We start from the raw sequence: 12,228 nt of genomic DNA on the forward strand, positions 1-12,228 counted from the left end.
ATAATGTCTATTGAAATATTTAAATACCAAGCTGAAGCCACTCGAGATGGTTTAATATATTTTAATTGCTCCTATTTAGCTCATTGCCTCTATAAATATTTTCACAAATCAGGTCACAGCTGCCTGGGCTTTATGCTATGACTGTCATAAACAAATATTAATAGAACCAATGCTGATGTACATTAATACAAATTGTTTCATTCATAAACTTGCTGGAGTGTGTGCAAGTGAACATTTAGAAAAACTGCCTGTAAATAATAGAAAGTGCCTCTTTTTTTAAAAAAGAGGGATCAGTGTGCAATCATTTGTTTTGTTTGCTAATACCCTACTCCAACATTCATCCAAGCGATTTGTACGGCTTTTAATTACTAATATTTATTTTATAGATTTCAGTTTCAAAAAGTGACTAGTTATAACACGTTGTACCATTGCTGTCTCTGTGATACTGAACATTATCTGAATCCGTTGCACCAGAATGTATTACTGGTAAGGTTTCACTGATAAGGCCAGGTTTCAAAACTCAAAGGGATTAATCTTGCAGTGCTAAAACAGGCAAAAAACTCCCATTAATCTCAGTGGGAATTTTACATTCATCAGAACTGAAGGATTGGGCACTAAATGATAGCTGCATTCAGTGGAATAAAATATATTTTTCTTTCCACTCACTAGTTCATATTTTAATGACAAGAAATCTTGAGCTAATCGAAGTGTAGTGAATATAGACACAATTTATTTTCTGTTATTTAATATTAAGTTTCATTATATCAGATGCTACCTAAACTATTAAGAATGGGCATATGAAAGCCATTACACATTTGGAGTAATATCCAGGATTTTTTTTTTAAGAGACAAGTAGTTTCACTATATGAAAAATTTTGGTCCAAGGGTGTATGAACAGGGTAGCGATGAAATCTATAAAAACACTTTTGATTTTTGTACTCCTTTTATTCTCTCTCTTTTTTACTTGTATTTCCTATATGCTAACCTGTATCTGATGGTTACATCTATGACTCCATATCTGGGCTAGCATTCTTAGAGAGCTTTTCCATTAATTTCAAATGGTGTTGAATCAAGCCATGTTGATGTCTGATTCTTGAATAAGGTATAACTCATGCTATATCCTTGTCTTTTTCTGCTGGGTGAGTATATATTCTTTTAACCTCTGATTTCTATAATTATTTTAAAATAAACAGCAGTAAAAATATATTTTAAAAAAGGTCAGAGTAAGTTGTTCAGGGACCATTTTTTCCAGATAGACCACTTTATTCTTGGGGATTCTGATTTGTTCACCTATTTTAGTTTTTCCAAGATTGCACGTATGTCCTCTGGATGATAATTCCAAGGTCCCACTCCACCCTGTAAAGTAAATAAAATACAGTATTGTTCAGATATACTCTATGGGGGAGTCTCCAGTGGTGCATAGTTGACATGGCCATCTCCTGCCCCACCCACCCAGAGGAGTGACCTGAGAGTGTTGCACTGCAACTCTGCTCAGCTGGTAGATGAACCCTTGGGACCCATTGCCAGCTGTGCACAGGTTAGAGCAGCCTGCACCAGAGCCAGCTAGATAATCAGGGAGCCTTAAGTGGCTGCCTAATGGCCACCCTTTCTCCCGCACCAAGCAGAAACAGCACAGGAGAGAGTCTGTCCTAATGTCTTGTGTACAGACTTTTAGCTATATATCAGTATAGTAAATTACACAGTAAAAGAAGGTTTTAACTGCTAGAAAGTTTAATGCTGGAACTTGAAAGATAATCTAAATTAAATAGAAGTAGACTCTTGTAAAAGGGCATGGTCTCCAGTTACCAGATAATAATTAGCACTTTATATATCTAAATACTATGCAAATATTAACTCAAACTTTAAAACAGCCTTGTGAGCTAGGTAAGTATTATTGTCCTCATTTTACACCTGGGTAGACTTTTATGCAGAGGTTAAGGCCAACCAACAAGTTGGGGAAACAGCTGGAGTTAGAATGTAAGGTTTCTTTGTTTCCAGCCCTGTGCTCAGTATGCTTTCACTTTATCTCTTTAGGAAGGACTACATAAATAGTGAGGCAGAGTCAAGACCTACATCAAAAATATACATCAGTGCCAAGACTTTTTTGTTGCTAATCATTATTCAATGAACAATGTGCTTAAAAAGAACAGGAGTACTTGTGGCACCTTAGAGACGAACAAATTTATTAGAGCATAAGCTTTCGTGGGCTACTGCATATGCATCCGAAGAAGTGGGCAGTAGCCCACGAAAGCTTATGCTCTAATAAATTTGTTCGTCTCTAAGGTGCCACAAGTACTCCTGTTCTTTTTGCGGATACAGACTAACACGGCTGCTACTCTGAAATGTGCTTAAAGTTAATTGTAAAGTTGTTAAAAATGGAACACAATGAAAAATGTTAATTGTTTGCCCATCAAATATGCTATGGGATATTACATGGGTATTTTTAAAAGTTAAAACCACACTGTAATGTGTTCAGAGTTCATTACCTTATAGACAACCTTTCCTCCTTGCACCAGATAAAGTCTTTCTGGCAGAGCTGCGTATTTTGAACTGCTCAGGTTTTCCATAGTATCTAAAACCACTGGGCATAAAGGATTCTCTTTCAGAAGAAATTGTGCAGCCTTTTTTCGATCTTGAAGGTTTTGGTGATTATTAATAACAATGTTGTTTTTAAAAGCCCATCCATCTTCAAAAAAAAAAAGGGGGGGGAGGAGGGAAAAGTGATTATATATTGTGTGTGTACATGCCCCAAAAATCATGTTAAAAGAACATTATCAAGGTTGCAAAGTCAAGCACTAAGAAATGCCAGAATTAGGATTGCCTGTGCAACTTAATTCAGACTGCTTGAGCATATGCATTATGATACAGTTTTCATTTACATGATCACATACCATTGAGAGCACAGGAGACACCATTCCCCTGCTCTTTTCAGGTGCTCAAACCCAGCATGGCTCTCTCAGCAGCCCAGAGCTACATTTGCAGAGAAAGTCTTGTTCAGCCCCAGGCTGGAACATGCCCACTTCAGAAAGGATCTTCAGAAATGTAGCTGCTGAAAGTCGTCTCTATTGAGCATGTGCTAACTGTGATTTTTTTTTTTTAAAGGGTTTATAACTTGGCCAAATTTGGGTGGATTTTCACAGGGATGGCAAAAGGTATATATATATCCCTCACACAAATTTCAAGTCCCTACTAAATCTGTCCAAAGAAAAGATTGCTGAATTTTTTAATATGGGCAAATTATATTTTTTTCCTAGCCTTGTTCTTGGAAACAGCTGAACCATTTTTCTGAAATTTAAAATCCGCCAGCTTGAGGCAGATCCCCAGCATGGTAAATTTCAGCCCAAATGGATAAAGTTTGGCAAAGTTATGAGCAACTGAAAAATAGTTTATAAGGGGAAGTGTCAGAGAAACTCAACAACAGGCAGTGCTAGTAGCCCTGCCTGTAACATTATGCACATTAATCTATATATGATATAATGTCAATAGCTATGTTAATAACTTGAGTAACCAAAGAAATTGCAAGACATTTAAACTTACAGGAAGGCAGTTGTAGCAAAGAGGCGTGGCCTCTCTCGGAGATTGACAGCAAGGGAGGGTCACACGCCTACACAGTGTATCGAGCTCTTCATAAAGAAGATGGGAAGTGGGAAACTTTGAGTTTTCATACCACTCTGCCATTCACACTGGAGTAAGTCACTTAACCCTATTTTTCATAACTGTCCACATAATTTTGGGAGGCTTCAATTTTTTGGAGCCCAGTTTGGCACCTATAGAACAGGATATTGATCAGAGCTTGAGCACTGACAGCTCCCACTATGATCAATGGATTCTGTGAGTGCTCAGCACTTTTGAAAATGAGAGCATAGGATTGTTAAGTTGGGCACCCAAGATAAGTGGACACTTCCAAAAATGCAGGCCTTCGTTTATCTATGCCTCGGTTTCCCCATCTATAAAATAGGGATGATAATATGCACCTTATATAGATATAAAAGTGAAACACTCTCTCTCTCTCTCCCTCTCTGTGTATCTATGGTAGGCTTATAATGAAAGGTGGCATCTGATTATCTTGACGTTCTAGCTGTGTGAATATCCGATATAACCACATAGGGATTTGCTAGCTAGTTTAAAGTGTTAAATTGTAACACGTGTGACAGAGGGAATTAATTTTTTTTCACATAACTTTTCTGAGTTAAAATACTTAGGTTTCAGAAGATTATTGCACCCCTGATGCTGTAGGTACAATTTGAAATACGGTATATATCGTTTCCAACTGGTAGCCATCAGTGTCCAGGAGTTCTAACAACTCTACTGACTGCTGCTCACTGCTGTTTCTGGTCCTCTAGATCTCAGATCTCTGGAAATGGGGTATGTTACTTACAAATTTTAAACTGATTTTGAAAATTAAGATAGTCTGTCTTTCTCATTAATATACAAACAATTGCTGGCACGCACACACCATTTTATTCCTTCAAATTGGTATGGTGTAAATACTATTTAAATATTTTAAATGTAAAATGGGTAACGTAAGCAAGCTTTTTTAAAAACTAGAGGATACATCATTTTCAGCTGTTCCACAACTATTTAACAGAAATAGGAAGGTGTAATACTTTTAGAATGTAGAGTGCAGAGATTGTGTTCTGCAAGGCCTTCTCTAGCCTGGATAAATGGTGTGGGTGTTAGCTAAAATTGTAGTATGGATAAGCAGTACATATTTTTAATTATGTGCTAAACTGCTCAAATTAAAGCCTAAAGTCCTCCCTTTCATACATGTTAAAGGCAGTGTGCCTTGTCTATGATGGACTTCTAAAAACTAACATGTGCTGACATCATAGTCTAGACAAGGCCCAAATTTTTTTTTTTTTTTTTTTTTTTTTAACAGTAATAGGAGATGTCAATGATCCTTCTATTGACTGGGTATATGTCACCTCAGGACAGGATCCAGAGGTAAAATGTCTAGACATCCTAAATGACTGCTTCTTGGAGCAGCTTGTTATGGAACCCATAAGAGGAGAGGCAATTCTTGATTTAGTCCTGAGTGGAGCACAGGATCTGGTCCAAGAGGTGAATACAGCTGAACTGCTCAGTAATAGTGACCATAACATAGTTAAATTTAACATCCTCACAGGGAAAATTGTCAAAGAAACCCGTCACAGTAGCATTTAACTTCAAAAAGGGGAACCACACAAATATTAGGAAGCTAGTTAAACAGAAATTAAAAGGAACAGTCTCAGGGGTGAAATGCCTATAAATTGCATGGAAACTATTTAAAAACACCACAAGAAAGGCTCAGACTAAATATAGCATACCCCCTTGTTCCCCCCCCCCCCCAAAAAAAAAACCAAAAAAAAAAAACAGAGGATCAAAAAAATGCCACCATGGCTAAAAAGCAGAGTAAAAGATGTGGTTAGAGGTAAAAAGGCATCCTTTAAAATTTAGAAGTTAAATCCTACTGAGTAAAATAAAAAAAACAAACTCTGGCAAGTCAAATGTAAAAGCATAATTAGGCAGGACAAGAAAGAATTTGAAGAGCAACTAGCTAAAGACATAATAAAGTAAAGTCACTAGGACCAGATGGTATTCACCCAAGAGTTCCGAAGGAAGTCAAATATGAAATTGCAGAACTACTAACTGTGGTACGTAACATATCGCTTAAATCAGCATCTGTACCAGATGACTGGAGGGTAGCTAATGTGATACTAATTATTAAAAAGGCTCCAATTACAGGCCATTAAGCCTATCTTCAGTACCAAGCAAATTGACTGAAAAGATAGCAAAGAACAGAATTATCACACAGATAAACACAATATGCTGGGAATGAGTCAACACGTTTTTCGTAGAGGGTAATCATGCCTCACTAATCTATTAGAATTCTTTGAGGGTGTTAACCAGCATGTGGACAAGGGTGAGCCAGTGGATATAGTGTACTTGGACTTTCAGAAAGCCTTTGACAAGGTTGCACACCAAAGGCTCTTAAGCAAAGTAAGCAGTCCTGGGATAAGAGGGAAGGTCCTCTCATGGATCAGCAACCAGTTAAAAGCCAGGAAACAAAGGGTAGGAATAAATGGTCATTTTTCAGAATGTTGAGGTAAATAGCGGGGTCCCCCAACTATCTGTACTGGGACCAATGTTGTTCAACATATTCACAAATAATCTGGAAAAAGGAGAGAACGGTGAGCTGACAAAATTTGCAGAAGATAGAAAATTATTCAAGATAGTTAAATCCAAAGCTGATTGCAAAGAGTTACAAAGGGATCTCACTAAATTGGGCGGCTGGGCAACAAAATGGAAGATGAAATTCAATGTTGATAACTGCAAAGTAATGCACATTGAAAAACATAATTTCCACTATACATACAAAATGATGGGATCTAAAGTAGCTGTTCCCACTCAAGAAAGAGATCTTGGAGTCATTGTGGATAGTTCTCTGAAAACAGCTGCTTAATGTGCAGTGGCAGTCAAAAAAGCTAACAGAATGTTAGGACCATTAGTAAAAGGATAGATAAATAGACAGAACATATCATAATGCCACTATATAAATCTATGGTACACCCACAGTGAATAGTGTGGACAGTTCTGGTCGCCCCATCTCAAAAAAGATATATTAGAATCAGAAAAGGTACAGAGAAGAGCAACAAAAATGATGAGTATGGAACAACTTCTGTAAAAGGAGAGAGTAAAAATTCTGGGACTGTTCATCTTGGAAAAGAGACAACTAAAGGGGAATATGATAAGAGATCTATAACATTATGAGTAGTGTGGAGAAAGTGAATAAGGAAGTGATTTACTTCTTCACATAGCACAAGAACTGGGGGTCATCTGATGAAATTAATAGGCAGATGGTTTAAAACAAACACAAGGAAGTAGTTCACACAATGCAGTCAACCTGTGCAACTACTTGCCATTGGATGTTGTGAAGGCCAAAAGTATAACTGAGTTAAAAAAAGAATTAGGTAAATTTATGGAGGATAGGTCTATCAGTGGCTATTATCTCATGCTCCAGGTGTCTATATCTCCAAATGCCAGAAGCTGGGACTGGACGACAGGGGATGGCTCACTCAAAATTGCCCTGTTCTCTTCTTTCCCTTTGAAGCATCTGGCACGGGCCACTGTTGGAAGACCGTATACTGGGCTAGATGGACTGCTGCTCTGATCTAGTATGGATGTTCTGATGTGCTTATATGCAGACTAGGATCAGGGCCCCAATCTAGAAAAGACTTACATGTGTTCAACTTTACACCTAAGTATCTTCATATTATCTTCAACTGAACTACTTATGTGTAAAGTTTAAGCATGTGCACAAGTGATTGCAGGATTAGGGCCCAAAACTGGTTCTTTACGTTGACACAGTTACTTTGAATTTCAGTAGATTTTTCCTTCCTGTTTGCAGTTTCATTCTTCTCTCAAATATACTGTATTATTGAAAAAAGAAGAACAGGAGTACTTGTGGCACCTTAGAGACTAACAAATTTATTAGAGCATAAGCTTTCGTGGACTACAGCCCACTTCTTCGGATGCATAAATAATAAATTTGTTAGTCTCTAAGGTGCCACAAGTACTCCTGTTCTTCTTTTTGCGGATACAGACTAACACGGCTGTTACTCTGAAACCTGTATTATTGAGTCATAGAGTTTAAGGCCAGAAGGAAGGACCAGATCATAGTCTCACCTCCTGTATATCACTGGCCACCAACACCACCCAGCACCCGCCTACTAAACCCAACAACCGAAATAAGACCAAAGATTTAGAGCCCAGAGGTGACTAAACTATGTGCCACAGGCAGAGAATAGGAGAGACGCAGGTGCACCAGTGCCCAAAACCACTGCAGTGGCTGGGAAATGATTAAGTGATAGATATCTAGATAATCCTGGAAAGTGACCCGCACCCACGTGCTGCAGGGAAGGCAACCTCCTCCCCCAAGGTCACCGCCAATCTGACCTGGCGGAAAATTCCTTCCTGACCCCACATATGGTAATCATTTAGACCCTGAGCATGTGAGTAAGAGTCAGCCAGCCAAACACCTGAGAGAGAGAGACTGCTCGGTGCCCTGGCCATCCTCATCTAATGTCTCATCTCCAGCTATGACCATCTCTGATGCTTTAGAGGCAGGAGATTTAAAAAAACCCACAGACTATACTGGGGGGGAAATATCCTTTCCTGACCCTTGTGGGTGGCCAGCTGAAACCCTGAAGCATGAACTTTTAGGAATATAAAACATAAACCAGAAGCTCCAGAGCGGTTAAGCCCTTCCCCCACCATGATTCAGACAGAAGGATCCATATCTTTATGCTTCATCATACATTTATATGTGTTGCTTTCTATACTGTACCTGTTGCATGAGCTTCTTCAATATAGATTATAAGGAAATCTGCTATGGAGTTAAAATCTTCAACAAGCTTGTTGAACTCGCTGAATTTGAAAAGAAATGAAGGTCAGGTGCAGCTTCCAAAATTCAGGACTAAAGGCCTGTTGTCTGTAACAGACATGAAACAGTCATGTTAATCGGGTGATGAGAGAAAGGACAGGTTTCAGAGAAGCAGCCGTGTTAGAAAGGACAGGGTTAGGGTTAAGGCCTGGGCTCAAATCTGGGCTCCATTCTTAGCCTTGTCACACACTTCCTGTATTATCTTGGGCAAGTCACACTGATCACCTGATTTTTCAAAGGTGCTGAGCTCTTCTGAAAATCAGGCTATTAGTTTCTCTGTACCTCAGTATCAGTATGTAAAAATCGACATAGTAATGCTTTCCTTCTCCCACCTTGGCCCTGTCTGGTTTATTCAGGCCCCAATCCTACAATAAGCTTTATGAACACAGACTCCTATGCCCACGCAAAGCCCCAGTGGAGTCAATGGGGCTCCATACAGGCGCAGGCATCTTCCCACATGGAGTTCATTGCAGGATCCAAGCCTTAGACTGTAAGCATTTTGGGGTGGCGGAGCTCTGTTTTACTAAATGTATGTACAGCAACTAGAACAATGGGCTCTCAATCTCAGGTGAGGTCTCTAAATGCTACTGTAAAGCAAATTAGTATGAAGGTACTTAAAAAAATATTCTGCATGTTCCTTAAAGAATAAACCCCACGAAGGCCCACGTTTTCAAACTAGAATGCCTAAATTTAGGCTCTCAAATGCATTTTTAGGCATCTAATTACAAATGTCTTGCTTTTTCAGAAATGTTGAGTTCCCACAGCTCCAGCTGATGTCAGGGGACGTTACAGATTCTGAAAATCGGTTCCTTTTTATTTAGGTGCCTACATTTTGTCATGGGAACCTAGTTACAGACATCCAGATCTGAAAACTTTAGCCATATTTTTGATAATGCATCCCAGGCTTTCATGATTTAAATGTGATTCAGCAATTTTCTTGTCCAGACAGAACTTTAATTATTTGTTGTTATTATTTATTAAACAACTGCTGTACAAGCCACAGAAGTAAATGTTTCCTGCCCCAGATTGCTTAGTGCTTAAGGGCCAGATCCCCCAAACGCTTATGCATGGACCTAACAAAAAGCCTCTGCACAAATATTTACAGGAACACTTTCTTGTGTTTGCAGGACCTTGATTTAAGAGTGCTTCCAAGGACTTAAAAAAATCTATTTTAGTCCAGGGTCATATAATGTCATTTGAAATTGTATACGAACTCCTTATTGGCTGTGCTTAATTTCAAAATCTGATGCTATCATTTTATCACATTTTGAAAAGGTCTAAGCTTGGACCCACTTCCGAATACATTGTGGATACCTTTCTGATATGCAAACCATGCTATATCAATTTTGAAATTATGTTGTTTGGGGTTTTTAAGCCCTGGTTAATATACTGGGTACTAGACCGTGCAGCTTAATGATTAAGAATGTGTGCTACAAAGATCAAAGTGGAGGACAAAGTACAAACCAATTTTTTCTCTCTCAGCATTATTTTGTAACAAACATCATCCATTTTCTGGACTTTAATCTGATTAATGATGGTGGTGTACAGCCTTTCTCCACTTGTGTATAACAGTATACAAAATATATTAAGTACATGGTTCTGGTTATATTTGCCTCTTCTTTCACCATGACAAGTTATTGTATTGGTTTTCAGTAAACAGATGCTTCCCCCCCCACATCCATGACAGCAGGCTACAAATAGCTGTATGCATTAGAAAACTGTAATAGTGCATTAGCAAAGACAAACACATAGATTTTCTCTAAAACCACCAGATGGTTGAGAAACCCCAGTGTTAGAATGTGATATATTCTTTTCTACTTAACAAATCCCTCTGCAGATAGTTACTTTTAATCTAAACTGGTTTGCAGACACTGTAATTGAACCCTCTAACCATCACTTAGCCCCCCAATCTCCAGCCAACATGTCTCAGACTGTTTGAATATAATGGTCTGTTTAATTTACCATCCTAACCATAAGGACCCAACCTATTTGGATGATTTTACTGACCTTGCATGAAGTCCAAGATGTGATGCATTTCATCCCTGAAGTCTGCCACTGGGGTGTTGGGAGCATTATGTCCTAAAAATGCTTCATCTTCCAGCCTTTTCCACTTCACTTTCAAAACAAAGAGTAAATATTTCAAGCTGAAGAAAGTCGGACCCCAGTTCTCATAGCTGAAATTTGGATTCGTGCCTATGCTGCCCTTTTGCCCCTGTTTTAGAATATATCTTTTCATCATTTCCGGGAACAATATCATCAGCATTTTACCAACAGCAACACACAGCGATACATACAAAAGAATCAAGGTCTTTTGTATAATTACCCTGATTTTGAACATTTTGTCAGAGGCAGACAGACTGCTTCCAAAGGAAAACAGTGTAAGGGAGCTGGAGCAAAGGTAAAGGAGGAGGGGAAATGAGGCTGAGGCTAAGGGGATAGTGGCTGGAAAGTCATTCACGTGTCTGGCCAATTCTACCCTCTCACAGTCCTACTCATGTCAGTGCACAGGGTGTGAATGAGACCAGAATATGGTCCACTACTACACTGTGTCTCTTGAAAATAAATCGGGATGTTAATTGCAATAAAGAATGTTTTATTACTGTTAATTGTATTAATGCACATCTAAGGCTTATTCCCAAATGCATTCCATGCATTACAAATGAGAGGACTGACTACATACTGGATGCTTTTCTGGCAGAATAAAGGTGGTAATAACTTGGGACCCAATCCTGAAAATAAGCACTTGCTTTATTTTACTCACATAGGTAGTCCTACTGAAGTCCCTGGGACTACTTGTGCTTGAAGTTAAGTACATGAATAAATTTCCAAGGTTTGGGGCCTGCCGCCTTAGCTCTTATATAAGAGTTTACATTTTCAAAGCACTGTAGAAACATTAGCTAATTAACCAATAAAGGCACTATATGTTCAGCAAACATTCCATGATTCCCTGCTATTGTCATTAAAGGCTTAACCCCTTCTTCTACAAATCCTTTCAACATAATTCCTGAAAGAAAGAAGTATTCATATATATATGTCAGTATGATAAAAAAAATTATCAGCATGAGTTACGCAGCTCACCCCAGTAAATCCTTGCATTCTGGGAATGCTACATAGATTACCGAAAAAAATATTTTAAGAATGTTTTGAAGCCTACAAAAATATCAGGACTATCGCTTGACTCCCTCCTGCCCTGTTACTCCTTCCCTCCTGCCCCTACTCACCAAAGAAATAAAATAAAATCCTGACTATCTGACTTTACAAGTGAAGCAATACAAGAAATAGTCCCTTTTTAAAAAAATCTGTAACAATTCTTGCAATAGTTGTTCTGTGAGCTGTGAAGCAGCAAATGGCTGAGGATGTTTACATGTATGTAAAGGTTCTGTTGGCGTGTGTGTGTGTGTGTGTGTGTGTGTGTGTCGGGGGGGGGAACTTGCCCAGCTCGTGCTGGTCACAGCTGCCGAGCACGCTACCAGCTACTGCTTGTGTATGTGGATTATACAAACCCGCCTTTCCCCGGGGGGATGACGCTGGCAGACAGACTGCTCCTACTGGTCCCCTCCCCATAGCATGCACTACCTCTTTAAGAGAGAGAGGGAGAGAGCGAGCAGCTGAGCTCCTGATTGGCTGGCGCTACCAATGTGGCTCAGGCCTGTTTTTTTTGGGGGGGGGGAGAGTAGCTGAGCTCCTGATTGGCTGGCGCTACCAATGTGGCTCAGGCCAGTTTGGGAGGGGGAGGGAAGAGAGTAGCTGAGCTCCTGATTGGCTGGCGCTGCCAAGAGGCTCCTGTCGCTTTAATAGGGTGGAGC

General features: G+C 39.2%; 1 protein-coding gene across 3 annotated transcripts in view; it reads right to left on the minus strand.

The window, feature by feature from the left end:
* Positions 1-45: 45 nt before the first annotated feature.
* DIO1 (iodothyronine deiodinase 1) overlaps positions 46-12,228 on the minus strand; it is a 277,465-nt gene continuing 265,282 nt past the window's right edge. Inside the window, exons 2-5 of one of the 3 annotated variants that reach the window (XM_054037076.1) lie at positions 10,430-10,537; positions 8,327-8,470; positions 2,487-2,686; positions 46-1,356 (exon numbers count right to left, since the gene is read on the minus strand). In XM_054037076.1, coding sequence (XP_053893051.1) covers positions 1,291-1,356; positions 2,487-2,686; positions 8,327-8,470; positions 10,430-10,537 — 518 coding nt within the window. In that variant the 3' untranslated portion in view covers positions 46-1,290. Of the gene's footprint in view, positions 1,357-2,486; positions 2,687-8,326; positions 8,471-10,429; positions 10,844-12,228 lie in introns of those variants that run through there. The other 2 variants (XM_054037074.1, XM_054037075.1) reach the window with 2 other exon arrangements.

Source organism: Malaclemys terrapin, chromosome 8 (assembly GCF_027887155.1).
Source record: "Malaclemys terrapin pileata isolate rMalTer1 chromosome 8, rMalTer1.hap1, whole genome shotgun sequence".
Taxonomy (NCBI): Eukaryota; Metazoa; Chordata; order Testudines; family Emydidae; genus Malaclemys; species Malaclemys terrapin.